At 44.6% G+C, this 23906-nt stretch overlaps 3 protein-coding genes across 6 annotated transcripts in view; 2 read left to right on the plus strand and 1 right to left on the minus strand.

Moving 5' to 3' along the window:
• The window catches only part of Utp4 (UTP4 small subunit processome component), a 36975-nt gene extending 25288 nt beyond the window's left edge, over positions 1-11687 (minus strand). Inside the window, exons 1-5 of one of the 3 annotated variants that reach the window (XM_070004710.1) lie at positions 11612-11687; positions 10477-10637; positions 7355-7546; positions 5589-5673; positions 2317-2406 (exon numbers count right to left, since the gene is read on the minus strand). In XM_070004710.1, coding sequence (XP_069860811.1) covers positions 2317-2406; positions 5589-5673; positions 7355-7546; positions 10477-10635 — 526 coding nt within the window. In that variant the 5' untranslated portion in view covers positions 10636-10637; positions 11612-11687. The other 2 variants (XM_070004711.1, XM_070004712.1) reach the window with 2 other exon arrangements.
• Positions 11688-11743: 56 nt separating this feature from the next.
• Positions 11744-20983, plus strand: LOC138815369 (chromosome transmission fidelity protein 8 homolog). Of its 2 annotated transcripts, none has more exons than XM_070004715.1 (4): positions 11744-11837; positions 19932-19989; positions 20242-20359; positions 20759-20983. In XM_070004715.1, the coding sequence occupies exons 2-4, from the start codon at positions 19967-19969 to the stop codon at positions 20981-20983; spliced, it is 366 nt and encodes a 121-aa protein (XP_069860816.1). In that variant the 5' UTR covers positions 11744-11837; positions 19932-19966. The 2 variants fall into 2 exon arrangements, with proteins under 2 accessions (XP_069860816.1, XP_069860817.1); XM_070004716.1 differs by lacking the exon at positions 11744-11837 and adding an exon at positions 12170-12238.
• On the plus strand, positions 20980-23420 carry Derpc (DERPC proline and glycine rich nuclear protein). Its single transcript, XM_070004714.1, has one exon. It carries the CDS (start codon positions 20980-20982, stop codon positions 22621-22623), a length of 1644 nt encoding a protein of 547 aa, XP_069860815.1. The 3' UTR covers positions 22624-23420.
• The last annotated feature ends 486 nt before the right edge of the window (positions 23421-23906 follow it).

The following is a 23906-nucleotide window of genomic DNA, read 5'->3' on the forward strand; positions in this document are numbered from 1 at the left end:
CAAAGATCAGTTCTCAGATCTGACTTCCTAGCATGGAAGCAGGGAATCCTGCTCTATGAACAAGGAAAAAGACATCCCTAGAATTACAGTGTAGATAGATAGACAGATAGATGGACAGGCAGACAGACAGAGAAAAGAGCGAGCCGGGCGCTGGTGGCTCACGCCTGTAATCCTAGCTACTCAGGAGGCTGAGATCTGAGGATCGCGGTTCAAAGCCAGCCCGGGCAGGAGAGATCGTGAGACTCCTATCTCCAATAAACCACCAGAAAACCGCAAGTGGCGCTGTAGCTCAAGTGGTAGAGCGCTCGCCTTGAGCTGAAGAGCTGAGGGACAGCGCCCAGGCCAGGAGTTCAAGCCCCATGACCGACAAAAAAAAAAAAAAAAAGAGCGAAAAAGCCAGATCTTACATAGTTGTTTGTTAGGACCAGAGTAAGCTAGATGAGATCTACTCAAGAATGTAAAAGTGACAAGGGGAAAAACAGATGTTTGCTAAATTATACAGCTGAAAAATTTGTGGATAAAGGCTGGTAAGGTAGCTCAGTGGTAGTGCTTGACTTGCATGTATGAGGCCTTGGGGTCCATTCCTTAGGACCATATAAGCAGAAAAAGCTGGAAGTGGTGCTGTGGCTCAATGGTAGAGCACTAGCCCAGAGTTCAGACCCCCACCCCCCCCCAAAAAAAAAAAAAAGACTGGTAAGGATATAGAGGAGGAAAGAATATCAATATCAAAACAAAAAGGATAGCTGGGTGTTGCTGCCTCACGCCTGTAATCCTAGCTATTCAGGAAGCTGAGATCTGAGGATTCTAATTTAAAGCCAGCCAGGCAGGAAAGTCCATGAGACTCTCTCTCTCTTTTTTTTTTTGCTGGTCCTGGGGCTTTAACTCTGGGCCTAAGCACTGTCCCTGAGCTTCTTTTGCTCAAGATGACTGCTCTACCACTGAGCCACAGTGTCACTTCCAGCTTTTTTGAGTAGTTTATTCGAGCTAAAAGTCTCACGAACTTTCCTGCCTGGGCTGGCTTCGAACTATGACCCTCAGATCTCAGACTCCTGAGTAGCTAAGATTTATAGGGGTCAGGCCTTGTGAAAATCTTTTCTCCAATTAACCACCAGAAAACTGGAAGGGGGGGCTGTGGCTCAAAGTGATAGAGTGCTAGGATTGAGCAAGAGAGCTTGAGGACAGTGCCCAGGCCCTGAGTTCAAGCCCAATATCAACCAAAAACAAAAGATACAAAGAAGAAAGGCAGTTTGCTATTTATTATTAACTTGTATGACTCAAGCAATCATAAAATCATGGACCATTAATCTGAGCAAAGTTACAAGCATATGGGATGATCAGGGGAAAGTAAGGATACCTATGGCAAGAGTGTGGAGACTTCAATTGTAAAAGTCAGTAAATAGTGGTGTAAAACTGAAAAATCAAAATGTAGTTACAAGCATGTTGCGTATAGCAAACAGATAAATACCAAAGCAACATCTGAGGGTTGTAGTGATTACTTGTGAGGAAGAAGGGAATCTGCTTTTTTTGTAACAAATTTCAAGGAATCCTGACTGTATGTAGTATAAATGATAGAAAAACAAAACAAGGGAAAGATGTATCTGACCTGATTTGCTTCCATATCATAGGTACAGACACGTCTAATAACTTGAAGTCAACTACACCACCACAGAATGCAACTTTCCAGGCCAAAAATAGTATGGTTGGTTCTCTGCCTTTTGGACTTCATGTTTCATCAGTTATACTACCAAGGTCATATACTCCATTTTTCCCAAGAATTGATATATATATATATAGACATTCTACTAATCACTTATATAAAATGTGGTATGAGTTGAAGATTTTTTTTTTTGTCGGTCCAGGGGCTTGAACTCTGGGCCTGGGCGCTGTCCCTGCGCTCCTCAGCTCAAGGCGAGCGCTCTACCGCTTGAGCCACAGTGCCACTTCTGGTTTTCTAGTGGTTTATTGGAGATTAGAGTCTCACGGACTTTCCTGCCCTGCCCAAGCTGGCTTTGAACCACAATCCTCAGATCTCAGCCTCCTAAGTAGCTAGGATTACAGGCATGAGCCACTGGCGCCCGGCTGAAGAGGAGGTTTATTGTGAATTCTAGTATCATAATAAAATACTACATCCCACTGAAGTTTTAATAATAGTAACCCAACAATGAAATTAGAATTCCTGATGGACATCTTAAAATATTAGTGACAGGATAGCTCTCAGGACTTTGAAAGTAGGACAGAGTTAAGCTTTTAGAAACCCAGAAATGTGAATCTAACAAACAAAACTCTTCCCAAATAAACTGAAAAAAAAATAGTCACCTGATTTGAAATCAAACACACTGATGTAGTCTATGGAGCCAGCTGCAACATGGGTACCAGCAGGATGCCAACTGAGACACAGGATGCGACCTTGGATTTGTACAACAAAAAAAGAAAGTGATTGGGAAGGGGAAACAAAGAGAAGGCAACAATGCTTGATAAGAAATGTACTCGTGGGGCTGGGAAGGTGGCTCAGTGGTAGAGCGCTTGCCTTGCATGCTCGAGGCCCTGGGTTCGATTCCTCAGCACCACATAAACAAAAAGAAAAAAGCCGGAAGTGGCGCTGTGGCTCATAGTGGTAGAGCGCTAGCCTTCAGCTGAAGAGCTGAGGGACAGTGCCCAGGCCCAGAGTTCAGGCCCCACGACCGGACCCAAAAAAAAAAAAAAAGAAAGAAAGAAATGTACTCGTTATCTTGCCCATGTAATTGTAACTCCTCTGTACGGTATTCTCACAATAAAAAAAAAAGAAGAAAGTGACATTCAATAAATATGTATCAAGAGTAACAGCCCTTCTCCACAAGTACCTACAGAGCTCTCTCAAGTACTTCTTGGCTCTTTCTCATATACCACAGTCCTGTGAGGTACTGTTTTATTACATATGGGAAACTGCATTGTACCTACAGCAAAGTACTATAAATGACTGATAGATAACCATATGAGTGATACAGTAGTAACCTAATAAAACTTCACTGTGCATATTTGAGGAGCCTACTACTCATACTGTAAATTAATCAAAGACATTTGTATGCATGATCTAAATATGTATAGACATGTTCCACAAGATATTTTGATCAATAATGGTCCGCATATGGGGGGGGGTCCCATAAAACTGCACTGCCTAATGGTGTTATAACCATCTTAGTTTGTATAAGCACACTGCATTGTTCACACAACAAAATTATATAACCACACATTTCTCTTGTACATATCCCCATTGTTATGCAACATATGACTAATTTTCCTTTCTGGAAGTGCACAGAATCAAACTCAGCTCTTGCAAATGCTTTGCTGAGTTTGTTATAGTTGTCAATAGTAAAGTAATAATCATATCCATAAAAGCCGGGCGCTGGTGGCTCACGCCTGTAATCCTAGCTACTCAGGAGGCTGAGAGCTGAGGATCACGGTTCAAAGCCAGCCCGGGCAGGAGAGACCGTGAGACTCCTATCTCAAATAAACCACCAGAAAACCGGAAGTGGTGCTGTAGCTCAAGTGGTAGAGCGCTCGCCTTGAGCTGAAGAGCTGAAGGACAGCGCCCAGGCCCAGAGTTCAAGCCCCACGATTGACAAAAAAAAAAAAATCATATCCATAAATAGGAGTTTAAATTATGAAACACTATAAAATGGAATGCCACATAGATACCACTAGCATCACTGATATAGAAAAGTACCTGAAACATTTCAAGTGAAAAAAAAAGCTGACTAGACGTTAGTTTCAAAATACTTAAGAACTGCTGCTACAATTAATATCCAAAAGATAGTAACATAAGGAAAGTCTGATTGTAGGGGATAAAGGACACAGAAAGCAGATGCATCAGGAAATGACACACACTGCTGGTTTTGTTGTAAACAGCTCCACCACAGGGCAGCCATCTTTTTCATTTATATATTATTTATGGCTGCTTTTATACTACATCCACAGTCAGTAGAGCCTATATGGCCTGCACAGCCTAATATTTACTGCCTAGTTCTCTTTTTTTTTGGTCAGTTGTGGGGCTTGAACTCTGGGCCTGGGTGCTGTCCCTCAGCTCTTCAGCTCAAGGCTACCACTCCACCACTTGAGCCACAGTGCCACTTCTGACTTTTTCTATTTATATGGGCTGAGGAATAGAACCCAGGACCTCATGTATGTCAGGCAAGCACTCTATTACTGAGCTACCTTCCCAGCCCCTACCTAGTTCTTTATAGAAACTATGTACCAAACCTTGCTCTACAGGTCAGTGCCAAGTCAGTCCAGCAGAGTCCAAGCATGGACAACTGTTTGTAAAATGCCCCCATTCAATTAAGAACCACAGTTCAGGAAGTGGCACTGTGGCTCAAGTGGTAGAGCACTAGCCTTGAGCTGACGAGCTCTAGGACAGCGCATAGGCCCAGAGTTCAAGCCCATGACTGACCAAAAAAGAACATAAGAAACACAGTTCAGGGGCTGGAAAGGTGGCTCAGTGGTAGAGCGCTTGCCTTGCATGCATGAGGCCCTGGATTCGATTCCTCAGCACCACATAAGCAAAAAGAAAAAAGCCAGAAGTGGCGCTCTGGCTCAAGTGGTAGAGCACTAGCCTTGAGCTGAAGAGCTGAGGGACAGTGCCCAGGCCCAGAGTTCAGGCCCCACGACCGGACCCCCCCCCCCCCCAAAAAAAAAGGAAACACAGTTCAGTTGGCACTGGTGACTCACAACTGTAATTCTAGCTACTCAGGATGTTGAGACTGAGGATCCCTGATGGAAGTCAGCACTAGCAGGAAAGTCCATGACATTCTAATTTCCAATTAACCACCAAGAAGTAGGAAGTAGAGCTGTAGCTCAAGTGGTAGAGCAGCCTTCAGAGAAAAGGCTAAAGGACAGCACCCAGGTTCTGAGTCCAAGCCCCAGTAATGGTATGCCAAAACAAAAACAACAACAACAACAAACATTTTCTACTTTGGATTTTTTCTTTTCTTTTTTTTTTTTTCATGGGGCTTTTAAACTCTGAGCCTCAGTGCTGTCCCTCAGCTCTTCAGCTCAAGGCTAGCACTCTACCACTTGAGCTACAGTGCCACTTCCGGTTTTCTGGTGGTTTATTGGAGATAAGAGTTTCAAGGACTTTCCTGCATGGGCTGGCTTTGAACTGTGATCCTCAGATCTCAGCCTCCTGAGTAGCTAGTATTATTGGCATGAGCCACCGGTGCCCCACTGATTTTTTGTTTTCAATACTATACTTACCTAGGTAGTCATACCACATTACACAATGGAATGGCTTCTAGTATATTCCCTATACTCAAATAAAATCAGCACAAAGATAACACATTCCCAGTGACACAGAAACTTTTTTTTTTTTGTCAGTTCTGGGCCTTGAACTCAGGACCTGGGCTCTATCCCTGAGCCTCAATAAGTTCAAGGTTAGAGCTTTACCACTTGAGACACAATGCTACTTCTGGCCTTTTCTGTTTACGTACTACTAAGGAATCAAGCCCAGGGCTTCATGAATGCTAGGCAAGCACTCTACCACTAAGACACATTCCCAGCCCAAAACTTAACTTCTTGTTAAGGCTATTCATACCCCCACCAAAAACAACCCTTACTTTTCTGACGATCAAAATTTCTTTCAAATTGGATTTTGTCTGGTGTGATTTCAAATAGTTTCACAGATCCATCTTCACAGCCAACCTATTAGGAACAAAGAGATAATAACGAGAAGATAAACATTTTAAGTTTAAATATATAACCATACACACCCACATATTGTTTAAAGCTATCACTTGCCCTAAAAGAAACAACAACAATAACAAAGTATTACTATGGAGAAACTTAAGTGTATTGCTGGCAGAATTCATATCCTGGCTAGAAAGCAGGCTGATATTAGGAGTTCTAATCAGTGACCCAATTCTAGCACATGACAAAACAGAGGTAGGACTTCAAGTATATTTCTGTTAGATACTCATGAGCTAATAAAAGACATACTAACCTTAACAACCTAAATGGGAAACATTTTAAAGTAACACAGGAATTAGGACAAAAATCAAATACCTGAAAGTATCTATTTCTGATAGCAATTACAGAGGAAAAAGTTTATGTATAAAAAAACTTTTATTGAGGGGCTGGGAAGGTGGCTCAGTGGTAGAGCGCTTTCCTTGCGTGCCTGAGGCTCTGGGTTCGATTCCTCAGCCCCACATAAACAAAAAGAAAAAAGCCAGAAGTGGCTCTGTGGCTCACGTAGTAGAATGCTAGACTTGAGCTGAAGAGCTGAGAGACAGCGCCCAGGCCCAGAGTTCAGGCCCCACAACCAGACCCCCCCCCAAAAAAAAAACCCCTTTTATTGAGAAACTGTTGAAACAGTTGCACAGGTTAATTTGCTGAAGCACTTCTCAGAACCTGCAACAGACTTATGAACACAGGCTACCTACCAAAGGATTTAATATGTTGTATTTCTTTTTTTTTTTTTTGTTGGTCGTGGGGCTTGAACTCTGGGCCTAGGCACTGGCTCTGAGCTCTTCAGCTCGACTTGAGCTCTACCACTTGAGTCACTACGCCACTTCGGGTTTCTGAGTGGTTTATTGGAGATGAGTATCACAGTTTCCTGCCTGGGCTGGTTTTGAACCTCAGATCTCAGCCTCCTGAGTAGCTAGGATTACAGGCATGAGCCACCAGCGCCCAGCTGTGGATTTTCTTTTTCTGAACACTTGATACAGAATATGTAGCATTTCTGGTTTCCTTCACTTAGCATGATGTCGTCAAGATTCAGCCATGCAATAGCATGTATTAGTACTTCATCCCTTTTTATGTGCAAATAGTACTCTATTCCACAGATATATGTTGTATTTCTAAAACAAAATACACAAAGCATGTCACAACAAAAAAAAAAGTATCTACCTCTTCCAGTTACAAATAAGATGGTTTGGGAAATGCTAATGTGAATTAACCCTCTCATTTCATACATAAATAAACAAGATCCAAACTAATAGCAAACAGAAAGCAAAATGAAAGTGATTTCTTTTTTTTTTTTGGGTCCAGTCATGGGGCCTGAACTCTGGGCCTGGGCGCTGTCCCTCAGCTCTTCAGCTCAAGGCTAGCACTCTACCACTTTGAGCCACAGTGTCACTTCCGGCTTTATTCTTTTTGCTTATGTGGTGCTGAGGAATTGAACCTAGGGCCTCATGCATGCAAGGCAAGCGCTCTACCACTGAGCCACCTTTCCCAGCCCAATCAAAGTGATTTTTAAACCTTAGTACCTTCGTGGTTTCCTGAGAACCAGTCAAGATTAGAGTTGTTAATTATACTTCATTCTCCTTAGAAACATGAGAAGGAAGTTGTGCACAAGAGAAATTTTAGTTCTGAAATGCATACTGACCAAAAGCTGAGAGCCACTGGGGCTGGCAGTCATACTCCAAATAGGTCCTCCAAAAGCATCCACAGCATATTTGATGTTTAATGCCTGTAAATCATACTCAAGAATTTCTCCATTGAGTCCAGCACTAAAGAGTCGCTGTCCTCCTGCCCAACACAGAGCTTCTGTAGCCCGAGACTCATGACCTGGGAAAAACTAAAGAAAAGACAGAACTTCTCAACCTTCCAAGAATTCATCATCCCCACCACTTGGTCACAGGCACCAAAGTGAACATTACTTCCCTACAAATAAACTCGTGTCTGATTACATTAGACATTTTCATTTCTGAGTTCAAATTTTAGTTATTTAAAATTACTGCAGTTAAGTTTTCTTGTTGTTGTTAAAAGTATTACTAGTTCAACAAAATATTTTCAACAGAATAAAGTATATTCAAGGTTGGTGTAATGTAACCAAAATTGTTCTGAGTATCTTTTTTTTTTTTTGGTTGGTCATGGGGCTTGAACTCTGGGCCTTGACAGCTCAAGGCTAGTGCCACTTCTGGTTTTCTGGTAGTTAATGGAGAGAAGAGTCTCAGGGACTTTCCTGCCTAGGCTGGCTTTGAACCACCCATGATCCTCAGATCTCAGCTTCCTGAGTAGCTAGGATTACAGGCATGAGCCACCAGTGCCCAGCCTGAGTATATTGATTGGGTGAGTTTCACCTCATATAATATACACACATATCTTTCCAAAAGTCCATTTTAGGATTTTATTTTATTTTATTTTTTTCAGTCATGGGGGCTGAACTCTAGGCCTGGGCACTGCCCCTCAGCTCTTCAGTTCAAGGCTAGCGCTCTACAGCTTGAACCACAGCACCATTTCCAGCTTTTTCTGCTTATGTGGTGCTGAAGAATCAAACCCAGGGCCTCATGGAATTTTAATATAACCAGGCAGTCACAACTATGCTACACAGTGGGTATCTGTTTTCAATGAAAAAAGTTTGAAAAATAAAAATAAAATAGCATAAAGACATAAAATACTTTTATAGTTGAACTGTGTGTTTGTGTTTTAAGATACATATTATTCTGAAAGTCAAATGTTAAAGAAAAATTTAAAGTTTATAAAGTATACTGTGAAGGTAAATTCATTAGGGAAGAAAAGTGTTTAAGCTGGGCGCTGGTGGCTCACGCCTGTAATCCTAGCTACTCAGGAGGCTGAGATCGAAGGATCTTGGTTCAAAGCCAGCCCAGGCAGGAAACTCTGTGATATACTCTTACCTCCAATTAATCACCAGAAAACTGGAAGTGATGCTGTGGCTCAAGTGGTATCCTTGAGCTGAAGAGCTGAGGGACAGCACCCAGGCCCAGAGTTCAAGCACTACCACCAACCAAAAAAAAAAAAAGTGTTTAATAAATTTAGTGTAAAGTTGGGCACCAGTGGCTCATACCTGTAATCCTAGCTACTCTGGAGGCTGAGATTTGAGAATTGCAGTTCAAAGTCAGGCAGGGCAGAAAAATACCCACAAGACTTATCTTTAATTAACCACTCAAAAACTGCAAGTGGGGTTGTGGCTCAAAGTGGCAGAGCTCTAGCCTTGAGTAAAAACAGCTCAGAGACAGCACCCAGGCCTTGAGTTCAAGCCCTAAAACCGACAAACACATAAATAAATCTAGTGTATATAGGGTGCCACTGGCTCAAAACTATAATCCCAACTATATACTAGGCTGAGAACTGAGGATTGTGGTTTGTAGCCCAACAATGCAGGAAAGTCCCTTAGACTCTTTTTTTTTTTTTTGTGAACATACTGTACAGAGGGGTTACAATTACATGGGCAAGATAATGAGTACATTTCTTATCAAGCATTGCAGCCTCCTCCTTTGTTTACCCTTCACATTCACATCCCTTCCCAGCCTCCCCCCCCCCCACCTGTCCCTTAGACTCTTATCTCTAATTATCCACCAAAAAAAGCCAGAAGTGGTACTGTGGCTCAAGTGGTAGAGTGCTAGTCCTTTTTTTTTTTTTTTTTGTGATGGTCTTGGGGGCTGAATTCTGGGCCTGGGTGCTGACCCTCAGCTCTTCAGCTCAAGGCTAGTGCCCTACCACTTGAGCCACAGTACCACTTCTGGATTTTTTTCTGCTTATGTACTGCTGAAAAATCGAACTCAGGGCCTCATGCATGTGAGGCAAGCACTCTACCACTGAGGCAACTTCCTAGCCCAAGCACTAGTCTTGAGCAAAAAAGCTCAAGGACAGTGCCCAGGCCCTGGGTTCAAGTCCTAGGATTGGCACAAATACAAATAATAGCTTAGCCCATGTATACAGATGTTTATAAAGTCTACAACATATAACTTTAGTGTAAATCTACAACATACAATGTAATGTCATAGGCCTTTACATTCACTCACCACTTGCTCATTGACGCAGGGCGGCTTCTAGTCCTGCAAACTGCAGGACTTTAACAGGACCCTAGCCTAGAAGCAAGGCTATATACTATTCAGGTTTGTCAAATACACTTCTGAACACCAAAATATAAAACCAACAATGTATTTCTTTTTTTTTTTTTTTTTGTCGGTCATGGGGCTTGAACTCCGGGCCTGGGCGCTGTCCCTCAGCTCTTCAGCTCAAGGTGAGCGCTCTACCACTTGAGCTACAGCGCCACTTCCGGTTTTCTGGTGGTTTATTGGAGATAGGAGTCTCACGGTCTCTCCTGCCCGGGCTGGCTTTGAACCGCGATCCTCAGATCTCAGCCTCCTGAGTAGCTAGGATTACAGGCGTGAGAAACCAGCGCACGGCACAATGTATTTCTTAAAAGGTATTATTAAGAGACATGTCACTATTGGGGACCCAAGGCTCATGTTACTAAAGTTACAATGTTCTCAACAATTTCCATTTTTGTAGATGGCAAAAGATCTATTAATCCTCAATTTCCAAAGCACAACAAATAAAAGTGCTACAATTCCTAGATAGGATTTTTCTAAGAAACATTACACAGATCAAAATTCTGAGTTGCTCTGTCAGACCAGAGATCTCATATTTGCTAGGGAAGTTCCCCTGCTGATCTTTTCTAATAGATGTACAAATTGTCACAAACTTGAATTTAAGAAAGTTAACATTAGAATCACCAAATCAGGCTCCTAAATGACTTACTTTCTCCTGAAAGTAGTTTGCTGACAAGTTATAAATTTCCACAGTGCCATCTGTTCGTGAAACAGCCAATCTGTTTGATTTGTTATTGTAAGCTACACAGCGGATCCCAGGTGGAACATAATTAAAGAAACGAACTCGATGGACCTTAAATTCACCCATTCCTAGAGGGAACAAAAAGAATTGTTATTGTTAAAGGAGAACTGGATTGCATCACAGGTAATCAGTTTATTATCATCAATGTTCTGGATAGAACATTCTAATTCTTAATTATCTAATTGGTGATGCTTTCATGCCCCACACAAGAATCTACCGATCTCCAGGAACATTAAGACATCTTGCATAAGGATACTTCAGAACCAACAAAGCACCCTATCATCACCAGCACCAAACCTCACTCTACTTTATAGCTCCAGGATTCTAGCCTCTTAGATCGGAAGTTATTTTAAAATCCCATTCTAGCTTGTGTACCTGTGGCTCACACCTGTAATCCTAACTACTAAGGAGGCTAAGATGTTAGGATCACGGTTTGAAACCCGTTCGAGGCAGAAAAGTCCAAGAGCCTCTTTTCTCCAATCAACCAGCAAAAAAGCCGGAATGGAAGCTGCAGCTCCAGTGATAGAATGTCAGTCCGGAGAGGAAAAAAAAAAAAAACTAAACAAAAAACGAAGGGAAAGCGCCCAGTTCCTGAATTCCAGCCCCAGGACCCGTACAAACCAACCCAAATCTGCATGTTAGTAAGCAACTCTCCCTGACTCTACCGTACGCTAACGTGTGCAAAGTACACACTCGACCTGAGGCAGTGACGTGGGGCTGAGGGGGTAAGGGCTAGCCGGGGCTCTTCAAAGAGGGAGCCACAGGAGTTGGTCTAGAACCGGGTCTAGAACCTACGAGGCAACGCGGACGCGGGTCGAGACCGGAGGGGGCTGGCGCCGCCCGCGGCTGCCGTCAAAGTTAGGACCCTCGGGAGAGCAGGCGCGCCCGCCCCGGCCCCGCGAGCACTAAGAGCGCGTGAGGTCTCGGCCACCCCCTTCCCTCTGCCGCGTAGCACTCGGTCTCAGGGTTCGGACCTTGGCCCGGCCGCGCCCCATCACACTCGCTTCTCACAGCGACTTTCCACGTCCCTTCCCCAACTCACCGCCGGCCCCGCGTCCGTCAGCCCCGGGACCTCGCTTCTCTCCGCCCCGGCCCCACGTGCGCGCGCGCGCGCGCTAGCGTTCGCTCGCTCAAGCTCTGCCCCGGAAGTGCTCGCGGCGCGAGGCCGGAAGTGCGCAGGCAGTGCTCGCGGCGGCGGCGACGGCGGCGGGAGGTTCGGTTGTCGCCCGTTGGCCGCGCGGCGCCGCGCTCGGCGGCCGCCATTGCAGGTTAGGCCGCGGGAGGGGGGAACGGGAGGCTTCGGGGAACGAAGCTCGAGTCGGGAATGTCGGGGGCGAAGGCGCGAGGGAGCGGGGGGGGGGGGGGGGAAGCTAGGAAGCTGGGGCCGGGCGGGGCGCGAGGCTCCGGGAGAAGAATGGCGAGCCCGAGGGGCGGGGGAGGGGCGGGAGGGGGAGGGGCGCGCCGTGCCGCGCAGAGGTGAGTGTGTCGGGGGGAGCCACAGCCCCCCCACCGTGGGAGGACCGGGAAATCGGGGAGGGGAGGCGGGGTGTGGGAGGCGGAAGGCGGAGGGAAGGAAGGGAGCGAGCGGGGCGGAGCGGGAGAAGAGCGGAAAGGGTGGCCGAGCGCGGGCGGAGGACGCAGAAGGGGCGGCGCGGGCCGGATCCTCGAGGTATGTGCGGGAAGGGATCTAGTTCGGGAGGCTTGGGGGGGGGGGAGAGGAGGGGAACTGGCACCCAGAAAGTAGCGGGAAGAGAGAGAAGGCAGACCTGGTGGGGGTGGGGTGGGGTGGGGTAGGGGTGGCAGTAAGAGGACGGTGAGGTTTGTTCCGTGGGGGGGGGGAGGATTTGGAATCGTGGGGGTGGGGAGACCACTGGGAGAGATCGTTTGGAAGGTGGTTGGAGAGTGATTCGGTCGTGGATGGAGAGAGTCGGGGCGGGGGGCGGTGAGTGGGGTGGGGTCCTGGAGCGAAGTACTTCGGGACTGGAAAGAGTTTGGATAATGTGAATGGTTGAGGAAGATAATTTAAAGAGGAATCTTTTTTTTTTGGGGGGGGTGAATGATCTTGATGACTGCTCTGGTGGAGTGTGTGGAGGAGAGTAAGGTTAAAGAATGGCGGCGGGGTGGGGGGGGTAGGTTGAGGTTAAACCTCTTGGCAAAGGATTCCAGCAAGTCCGGGGGTAGTTTGGGGCGGAGGGGGGTTGTGGAGAAAAGGGGAGGGAAGCGACTGAGTTCCAGAAGGTGGGCGGGGCTAGGGATAGGAAATGTTTGTAGCTCCAGATGGAGTGGGGGGCTGGGGGAAGATGGAATAAAAGGGAGGAGAATCCAGCATGGAGGGATATCTCAATAGGACTAAAAAGGTAGCTGGCTGGGGAGAGAAAGGTACCTTGGCAGGAGGAGGAGGAAAGATTGAGATGGGGTTGCAGAGTAGCAGAAGATGGAGAAAACTGGAGTAACTCAGACGACTGAAGCCATCTTTTCTACTCGTTGTCTACAAATACCAGTAATTGATTCCCTCCAACATGGGGATCGTAAAGTGTTATGGGAAAGTACCACGTGTATGCATAGTATCTACACACGTTTTTGAACACAGTTTTCACTAAAGAAACGTTTGGAAGCATTCATTCTACCTTTCCTCCATAGCCCCTTTTTGTAGGGTAGCAAGTGTCTCATTTAAAAATAGGATTTTAGACAGTAACATAAACCTGCCAAGAGACAAGGTCCCCTTGGAAACTAAGGCCATCACCTTCAATCACAAAAACAACAGTAACACAATAAAAGTAATCTGTATTGAGTTGTAAATCAGTTTTTCATTTGGTGGAAAGGCACATAGATAAAAAGTCTCCAGCAAAGAAAAGACCTTCCAGAGCTTAGTCCCTGAGGCAGTTTAGTGAACCCTGACTATAGTGTTGGATTGCTCCTCAATTATATAAACCTAACTTTAATCTGCCTACTGCTTTTACAAAATATTTTAGTCCATGGTGTCCATTATTAAAACAATTATAGCCTAGTAGTGTGATACACTGCTACTAGACATATATTATGAAAATGCCAGATCCTTTGGGAATCAATAGTTTGACCCTAGAGATTACCTTGAGTTCATCAGTGTGCTAAAAGCTCTACATTCATTACCACATTTTTTAAATAGGCATTTTTATGTCCAAGTTATTGATAATTTAACTTAGGTTAAATTAACCACAGTCAACAAGATAGATGGTGGCATAGAACTCAGGTTGATCGGATAAGTGAGACTCTTCCCTAAACAAATATAGACCCTGGGACCAAACAAAAGCTCAATAAATGCTGTTGGCCTGGCAATTTGCAAATGAATTTGTGTCATGTTTTCAATGTTTAAAATGTATTAAGTTTTTGAACATAAATTTTTTTACACTTTATAATGGTTAAAGAGTAATATCTTGATTTTAAAAGTAAAGAAAAATAATGGTAGTGCCACAGACCTAGTAGGGCATAAGGCCCTGGATTCAAGCCCCAATATAAGAAAAGAGAAAAAAACCGATGAGAAATGTTCTAATAAAAATTGATAAAACATTTAGCTCTAAAAAAATTTACTCACTTATAGTTTAAATCTTTGAGTCAAAACCCTTTAATAACCTTTAAAAGGTGAGCTATATCTTGTACTTCTGCCACATTTTATTTTGATACGTTACCATTATAAGAATCATTGATAAGTCTGTTTTTTTATTAATAGCAAGCTCCATCCAGAGAGCACAGAGTGAGAACTGAATTTTGTCAAAAGTTAAAATGAACCAACCAATGGCAAAAAAATGTTTCCATCCTCTGCTTTTTTTCTTAGTCCTAAGGAGCAGAGGTTTGGGGTAAAGTTTTGAATCCTGAATGTAGCATTGAGTTAATTTCTGGATGTTTTTCAAGAAAGAAAAAAAATATCCTGGATTGAATAAAATGAAAAGCTTATTTTTGATTGCCTATCTCAGATGCTAGCTACTTTGGTTGCAAGTTACGGGATTACTTACTTGTAAGTAAGATAAGATAAGAGCTAGGCTAGGGGCTGGGAAGGTAGCTCAGAGGTAGAGTGCATGCCTTGCAAGCATGAGGTCCTGGGTTCAGTTCCTCAGTACCACATAAACAAGAAAAGCCAGAAGTGGTGCTGTGGCTCCAGTGGTAGAGCGCTAGCCTTGAGCTGAAGAGCTGAGGGACAGCGCCCAGGCCCAGAGTTCAGGCCCCATGACCGGCAAAAAAAAAAAAGAGCTAGGCTAATTGTAAAGCAGTAGAATCTCATAAAAGTACAATATGAAACAGGGCTGAGAGAAAGACTACAAGGGAGACTTATTTTAGGGTGATTGGGGTCCACAAATGGTTGTACTACTTACTAGCTGTGTGACCAGTCTTTGTCTTCTTGAAGCCTCTTTTCCTATTAGCTGTCTTGAGAAGTGGAGCTCCTTTTTTGTGCTGATAATCCTCTGCCTGGACTGCTTAAGTCAGTGGGGTGGTACTTCAATTTGTTGAATTCTTTATGATATTTTAATAGTTACTTTAAATCTAGAAGCTAAATGACAAGGCATACCCAGCTCAGTCTGGATTTTGGTTACAGTTCCCATTGTAGGTTTAGATTTGATTCTTTGAAGTCTATTTGCTTACTTTCCTTTTAAAAAAAAAATAGGGTCTTGGGGCCGGGAATGTGGCTAGAGTGCTTGCCTTGCATGCATGAGGCCCTGGCTTCAATTCCTCAGCACCACATAAGCAGAAAAAAAAAGCCAGAAGTGGTGCTGTAGTTCAAGTGGTAGAGTGCTAGCCTTGAGCTAAAGAGCTGAGGGACAGCACCCAGGCCCAGAGTTCAAGTCCCACGACTGACCAAAAAAAAAATGGTCTTGAGACTGGCACCAGTGGCTCAATTCCTGTAACAAGGCTGAGATCTTAGGATCAAGATTCAAAGTCAACCCATGCAGGAAAGTTTGTGACTCTTATCCCCAATTAATGACTAAAAAAGTTGGAAGTGGGAACTGTGGCCCAATTGGTTGAATGCTAGCCTTGAGTAGAAAAGGACAGTGCCCAGGCCATGAGTTCAAGCCTCATGACTGGCACCAAAAAGTCTTGCCTTGCTGGGCGACAGTGGCTCATACCTGTAATCCTAGCTACTCAGGAGGCTGAGATCTGAGGATCGTGGTTCAAAGCCAGCCCGGGCAAGAAAGTCTGTGAAACTCTATCTCCAATAAACCACCAGAAAATGAGAAGTGGTGCTGTAGCTCAAGTGGTAGAGTGTTAGCCTTGAGCTGAAAAGCTGAGGGGCAGCGCTCAGGTCCAGAGTTCAAGCCCCACAACCAACAAAACAACAACAACAACAAAAACTTTAGTCTCCACACTAACCTGGCAAGAATTGAAGCCAAAAAGAGGATGTGGGCTGGGTGCCAGTGGCTAACGCCTGTAACCCTAACTACTCTAAAGGAGGCTGATTATCTGAGGGTTGTGATTCAAAGCCAGCAGGAAAGTCCATTAGATTCTTATCTCCAGTAAATCACAAAAAAGCCAGAAATAGTGCTGTGGCTCAAGTGGTAGAGTCTAGCCTTCAGCAAAAGCAGCCTAGGGACAGCTCCCTAACCAAAATTCAAGGCCCAGGACCAAAAAAAAAAAAAAAAGGAGGTGGGGGCAGTGTTTTAAATGTTATTGGGAGTTAAACTAAAATGTATGAAGTATGTTTGTTTTTTAAGTTTCCCTTACAGAAGTAAAGTCATCTGGCGAATGCAGAATTATCTATTAGTTTTTTAGTCCAGAAAAACAGAGATGAATCCTTTTCTCCCTCCCTTAGGAGATTGGGAGTAGAGGATATAATTTACTGCAGGGCTAAGAGCTTAATTTTTTCTACATCTTTATCCTTCCAGGGCTGCACTTTAGTTGTGACCTATAAGACTGATACCATTTTGAAATGTAATGAATTTAAACAATCCTTTTGAAAAGCTACATCCCAGAAATTTCTCCTGTTCTACAGTTACACTGTCGACCTGGACTTGTTTGTAAACAGAGATGGGTTAGTTGGGTATAGCCAAATTTGGGATTGAACTGGCCTTGGAAGAGGCTTTCCTTGAACTCCTTTCATGATTTGATATATAGGCCTTTTTTTTTTTTTTTTTTTTTTTTTGTCGGTCGTGGGGCTTGAACTTGGCCTGGGCGCTGTCCCTCAGCTCTGCAGCTCAAGGCAAGGGCTCTACTGCTGGAGCCACAGCGCCACTTCCGGTTTTCTAGTGGTTTATTGTTGATTAGAGTCTCACAGACTTTCCTGCCTGGGCTAGCTTTGAACCGCGATCCTCAAATCTCAGCCTCCTGAGCTAGGATTACAGGTGTGAGCCACCGGCAAACGGCTATAGGCCATTCTTAAGTTGTGCTTCAAAATGTACAAGCTGCAATTTCTAAACAAGCAAAATCTTAGACAAAACAACTAGAGATTGTTTAAGTTGTCTTTTTTTTTTTCTTTTTTGTTCAGTTGTCTTTTTAAAGTGTTATTGCAGTCAGGAGTGAATGAAGACTTGGAAAACCTGTCACCTAGGGAACTTTCATTGTACTGTCTTTTTCATTTGTTAATTGCAGGATTTGATTTGTTATAGGTTAAATATTCCTTACAATGCTGTGACAAAAAGTGTCTCAAGTTTTGGAGTTTCTCAGGTTTTAGGACAAATTGCAGATTTTGTAGCATTTCAAACTTTTAGATTAGGAATATTCACCTATATTATGCTTCACCTCTTTTTTGTTTTTATTTTCTGCTTCCTTTTGCGGGTGGATGAATTACAATGCATGTTTTTATACTTGTAACTGCACATTGACATCCTGCTTGTCACCAAAGAGATGTTCTTCATGTTTCTTACTGTTAAATACACCCTTGTGTATACAAATTTACACATATGTAGCTTGAGCCCTTCATTTGTGTGTTCACTTGGAAGCATTCCTATAGAGACAAGTTTTTACTGATGGGGTGCCACAACAGAATGATGAGACTATGGACCACGAAATTAATAATTTTCAAGGGCATTGCTAGATGCCAGCTAGTATCAGCAGCGTATAAAGGTATGTGCTCATTGAAGCCCCAGGGATTGGTATTCTGATTCTTCTATGTACTTAGGCTATTGTTCAAATTCCTATTTTAACAAGAGAATGCACTGAAAATTTCTGCATCCACTTCCAAACAGTCCACAGATTTCTTTCTCAAACCTGTGGCCAAAGCATGTAAAAAGATTGGTTTTGTTTTGTCAGTCGTGAGGCCTGAGCTCTGAGCCTGGGCACTGTCCCTCAGCTCTTCAGCTCAAGGCTAGCACTCTACTACTTGAGCCACAGCGCCACTTCTGGCTTTTTCTGCTTATGTGGTGCTGAGGAATGGGACCCAGGGCCTCAGTTTTATCTTTTTCTGAGCATCCTAGAATACCTTAACCTATGTAAACACCTTCTTAAAACACCTTTTACTATAACTTAACACCTGTCAAGGAAAATGAACTGGGTCATCAGTCATTAAAAGCCTCTTTGCAACTGGGTGCTGGTGGCTCATGCCTGCAATCCTAGCTACTTAGGAGGCTTGAGATCTGAGTATTGAAGTTTGAAGTCAAACCTGGGCAGGAAAGTCTGGAAGACACTTTATCTCTAATAAACTACTCAGAAAAAGCCGCAGGTGACACTGTTCAAGTGGTAAAGCACCAGTCCTCAGCAAAAAAAAAAAAAAAAAGGCTCAAGGACAACATCAACGTCTAGGCCCTGAGTTTTTCAAGCCCTAGGACCAGCACAAAAATAAATTACATGTGCTGGGAAGGTGGCTCAGTGGTAGAGCGCTTGCCTTGCATGCTCAAGGCCCTGGGTTTGATTCCTCAGCACCACATAAGCAAAAAGAAAAAAGCTGGAAGTGGCACTGTGGCTCAAGTGGTAGAGCGCTAGCCTTGAGCTGAAGAACTGAGGGACAGCACCCAGGCCCAGAGTTCAGGTCCCACGACTGGACCCAAAAAAAAAAAAGAACAAAAATAAGGATAAGAATAATTTTCATAATGAATGAATACCACCTATATAAGTGCATAGCATCCGGACCATATTAAAAATTCAAAACATAAGTACAATGTATTGACCAATTTCATGTTCCCAGTGTGCCTGGCACTCTGAGAATGGCAGTTCTTCCATTCTATAAGGCAGTATTTTTCCCTGATGATCCAAAATGAAGATTAACATACCAGTAAAGAACCCTGTTTGGCAAGACAAGGTGGTACACATTTATAAGCCCGGCACTTGTTAGGTGGAAGAGGATCATGAGTTCAAGATCAACCTGGGCTGTATAACAGACCCCTGAGGAAAGAAGGAAGGAAGGAGACCCTGAAAAGGAAAGAAAAAAACATGCTGTTAAGAATCTTAGGTGTTGTTAGGTGCAAAGTTTAAATATAGTTATAAAACCTGTTAACTTTCTCCGGTCGTGGGGCCTGAACTCTGGGCCTGAGCGCTGTCCCTTAGCTCTTCAGCTCAAGGCTAGCGCTCTACCACTTGAGCCACAGTGCCACTTCCGGCTTTTTTCTTTTTGCTTATGTGGTGCTGAGGAATCGAACCCAGGGCCTCATGCATGCAAGGCAAGCGCTCTACCACTGAGCCACCTTCCCAGCCCTAAAACCTGTTAACTTTCTACAGTATAGTTAATAGCCTAGAGCTGTACCTACATTTGAAAAACCTAGCCAGAAGCTATAGTTTTAGTCCCCTACCTCCTCATTCCCCTCTGAATCTCCTTCTCACAATAACACAAATGCAAGTGAAACCACTTGTCCTTAGGCAAAAATTTCTAAAACAATTTTTAGAGTAATGCAATTTACCACCAGGTGGTGCTGTTATACAAAAGAAAAGTCATCTATGTTCATTGGAACATTTTCATATCCAAATGAAAGGTGGTTTGCAGTACTTATTGAGTCAGCATCAGAAGTCAGCTTACCAATTCTCTATAGTTGTGAGAACTTTTCAGTTCTCTTGGCTTTATTTTTAACGAGAGGCCCTTTGAACCTAAAAACAAGATAATCAAGTGGTAGACATGAAATTTATATCATTGAGGGAAAAAATCACATCGTGATTTGAAGATAAGCAGAGTACGAGACAGAATAACTTTGAGAAAGACACATTAGTTTAGTGATCAAGAGAAGTCCTTGCAATGTTTGTCTTGGTTTCTATTCTGTCTCTTTAAATTAGTACAAATATCACTGAACTGCATCTAGCATGTGCAGAATCAGTTTAAAAAGAAAACTTAGCTATGGCACCATTAAGGGGAAGAGAGTAATAACATGTCTTAAGTATTTACAAAAGTGCCTACCACACAAGTGATATTCACTGTTATTTTGTTATTAACTGTTACTGATGCCTAAATAGTTTTCCTTTTTCTCTTTTTGTAGTTTATTCTCAGTTGCTTTTTAAAGAAGGAAAGCTCATGGTGCAAATTGTTATTTCCAGGTGAGTACATTTTGAAATTTTATTTAGCTTGAACCATTAGGGCAATTAGGTTTTACATTTTTCTAGGAAAATCAGGGTCCTTAGCTGCATAAATATTGGCATTGGGATCTCTAGTTAAGTGCTTAGCACTGCTCAGTTTTCCCAAGAGCTTATGCTCTACAAAGGGTTTATTTGGGCCTTCAAAGGTGGTGTAGGACACTACTCATCCTTCACCCCTCAAAAATATTGTAACCGCCAGCCCTTTGCTTGCAGTGCGGGGGCTGGAGGCCTGGCAGAATGGGTGCTGATGGAGCTACAGGGGGAGATCGAGGCTCGCTACAGCACTGGATTAGCTGGAAACCTCCTGGGAGACCTACATTACACCACTGAGGTGAGGGGGCTTTTCTTTCCCTGCGTAATGCCTCAGGAAAGCAAGCTACACCAAGGTGGTACTCCCAGGACCCAGAGTGAGGACTGTCCTCAGGTTTGTTATTCAAGGTCTAGCTAATCTGCAGAGCTATCTGCTCTCCCTCAGCCAGAAGCAGGAAAGTTTAGCTTTGGGACTCTGGAAAGGTTACCTTTCTGGAAGTGTAAATTTTCTGACTTGGGGCTAAGAGAGAAAGAAAAAAATGTGAAAGGGTGGGTTGTCCAGTGTGACTGCTTAACAATGGTATATCACCAGACCAGAGAGTGAAGGTGCCAGCAGCCTGCTGAGAGCAGCTTCAAAAGGCACTTGAGTGAAATGGCCTTGGCGTCCTTAAACCTCAGGCATCTTCTTGTTTTGCCCAAGGGAGTCCCTGTGCTGATCGTGGGGCACCATATCCTGTATGGGAAAATCATCCACCTGGAGAAACCTTTTGCAGTCCTTGTCAAACAAGCTTCTGGGGAGCAAGATTGTAGTGAACCTCGCCACGCGACTGGCACCCAGTACCTGGTGACAGCGCTCATCAAAAACAAGATCCTTTTCAAAACTCGTCCTAAGCCTATTATCACCAACGTCCCCAAGAAAGTATGAAAGAACCCCGGATTTTCCCTAGAGAGCGGCCAACTCCTTGGACTCGTGCTCCACTGCCACCTCGAGGACGGTTTGACGGATCCCTGGGACCGCAGGGGGGTCCTGTTCTGAATACGGGCCACTCGCTAGGTGTGAACTCGGATCCTTTCCTTATGGCAGCCAGTTCTCTTGGTGGGAATCTGGCCCCATTCCCAAGGAACCCATCTCCTTTTCCAACTTCATCAGGGTCCTTGGCTTCAAACTCAGCACCTTTTCCCACTGGTGCTCGTGACCCAAGCATGACTTCTTTTCCAAGAGGGATGAATCCTACTGGCACAGGCGCAGTTTCTTTCCCAAGACCAGGTGGTCTTTTGGGTTCTGGACCAGGACAAGCTCTAAACCCTAGAACAGGGGCTTTTCCGGGCCCGGGGCCTATGTCTAACCCCAGGTTAGGAGGTCTCCCAGGACCCAGTCCTATGTCTAATCCAAGGGCAAGTGGTCTCCTGGGTGTCAGTCCTGATCCCAGAGGTGGCCCTATGGGCCCTGGATCTGGACCTGGACCTGGACCTGGACCCGGACCCGGACCCAACCTGAGAGCCGGAATTTTGTCTTCTGGGAATGGTCCTCCCAATCCGAGGCCAGTTGGCTTGGGCCCTGGACCAAATACCAATCTGAGATCAGGCTTTTTAGGCCCAAACTCTGCCCCTAGGTCAGGTATGTTTCCAGGCCCAGGCCTTGGGCCAAACCCGCGAGCAAGTGGCTTGGGTCCAGGTCTTGGGCCCAACCCTAGGGCCAGTGGCCTGGGCCCTGGCCCAAATTTAGACACCAGAGCTGGTGGCCTCTTGGGCACAGGCTCTAATCTTAACTTACGAATGGCTGGACCTCAAGGCCTAGATCTTGCCCCTATTCTAAGAGCAGCAGGTCTTTTGGGAACAAATTCAGCTGCTTTCTCGCAGGCTTCTGGAAACATGGGTACAAACCCATCCTCTATGGCAAGAATACCTGGCCCCATAGGCCCGAACACAGGTCCTAGTTCTCGAGGGATTGGCCTCCCAGGGCCAAATCCATCTCCCATGTCGAGGGCTTCTGGCCCCATAGGCCCTAATTCAGCTCACTTCTCAAGACCAGGTGGTCCCATGGGGGTGAATAACAATCCCTTTCCACGGGGGACAGGTTCAGGAGGATTGAACCCTACTGCCTTTTCTCAGTCTTCTGGCACAATGGCTTCAAACCCAGGTAACTTCCCAAGGTCTGCTGGCCTCCAGGGTTCAAGCCCAGCAATTTTCCCAAGAGCTTCTGGGCCACTGGGCCCCAACCCAGCCAACTTTCCAAGGGCCACTGGCCTACAGGGTCCAAGTCCAGCTGCCTTCCCAAGGTCTACTGGCCCATTAGGTCCTGGCCAGGTTCCTTTCCCCAGGTCAGCTGGGCACCTAGGCTCTTCTCCAGCAGGCCCTGCAGGTATCAACACAGCTCCTTTTGCAAGGCCAACTGGAACTCTGGGTCTAAACCCAGCTTCCTTTCCAAGGATGAATGGCCCTGCAGGCAAGAGTTTGGTTCCATTTCCTAGAATGGGGGGCCTGCCTGGCACAAACCCAGCTGCTTTCCCCAGACCAGGGGGTCCAATGGCTACAATGTACCCAAATGGAATGTTACCCCCTTAAACACCACTTTCCCACTAGAACCACCGTGTTTTCCAAGCTCTGGTTCTTGGCAGTAAAAGGGTAGATATTGAGCTACTGTCTGAAGAACATAGCTGGGGCTCAAGTTCAAATGAGCCATCTTTTTTCTCTGCTTTTTTTCTTGGCTGAAAGTGAAATGTTATCTGTGGACATGGACTATGACAGGTGGGGATGATCCTGGCCTCAAGAGAAAGGATTTGCAGCCTTCTAGAAGCCTGCAGTGTTTTTGTGCCACAGCTTTCTGCCCCTTGTTTCTTACTTGCTTCTTGAGTTGTTCTTGTGGACTTTTCCTCAGGGATACATTGGCTTGTAGATCCCAATTCGTGTGTAATTCTCTACTCCCCACTGAAGACTCTGCTTACTGCTCTAGAGATGGTGCATTGGTAACAGACCATGCTTTAGTAGCTCTGACCTGGGCAGCTCGGACCTGGTCATCTTCTACTGCCAGATGTTTCCCTGGGGACTTGAATACAGATGGCAAGGTGAACAACCACTTCACAGACCCACCAAATAAACTTCGGCTTCACTGACTCTGCCAGAGGCTCCTTCTGAGATTTCCAGGGGCCAGATTTAAGGCTCTTCTGCTTATGCAGCTCCCTTTCCACTGGTACTCCCAATCAAAGAACCTCAAAATTTAAACTAGTGAGGGCGGGGAGGGGGGAGGGGGATCAAGGGGCGAAATCACTGTGCTTTGTTCAGCCTGATGTGAAGGGTGGTTGGTGTTTTTCCTGCATTGTATCTTTTCTTACTGTTTCTTTAATAAATGGGATGTGAGGGCTGCTGCTGTCCTTCTATTTGTTAAAAATACTTTATAGGGAGAGAAGTTTACTCTGCTTTTCATAGTTTGGCCACAGACCTGCATTACCTGTCAAATGCTTGCACTTAGGAAGGAGCAAGCTTTGGTTTTAGCCTTTGGTTACACTCATTTGCCAGTTACTGCACTACCAACGTTGCCTCACCTCTATAATAAAAATTAAGCCATTATGGATCAGCAGCTGTGGCAACTTAATCCTACTTTTTTTCTTCTTTTTTGCCAGCCCTGGGGCTTGAACTCGGCCTGGGCACTATCCTTGAGCTCCTTTTGCTCAAGGCTAGTACTCTAGCACTTGAGCCACAGTGCCACTTCAGTTTTTTTTCTGTTTGTATGGTACTAAGGAATTGAACCTGGGGTTTCGTGCATACTAAGCAAGCAGTCTACTACTAAACCACATTCCCAGCCTTAAAACTACTTTTGAGATCCACTAATTAAATTTTCTATATCCATT

This window comes from Dipodomys merriami, unplaced genomic scaffold, assembly GCF_024711535.1.
Source record: "Dipodomys merriami isolate MVZ:Mamm:240054 unplaced genomic scaffold, mDipMer1.0.p SCAF_64, whole genome shotgun sequence".
Taxonomy (NCBI): domain Eukaryota; kingdom Metazoa; phylum Chordata; class Mammalia; order Rodentia; family Heteromyidae; genus Dipodomys; species Dipodomys merriami.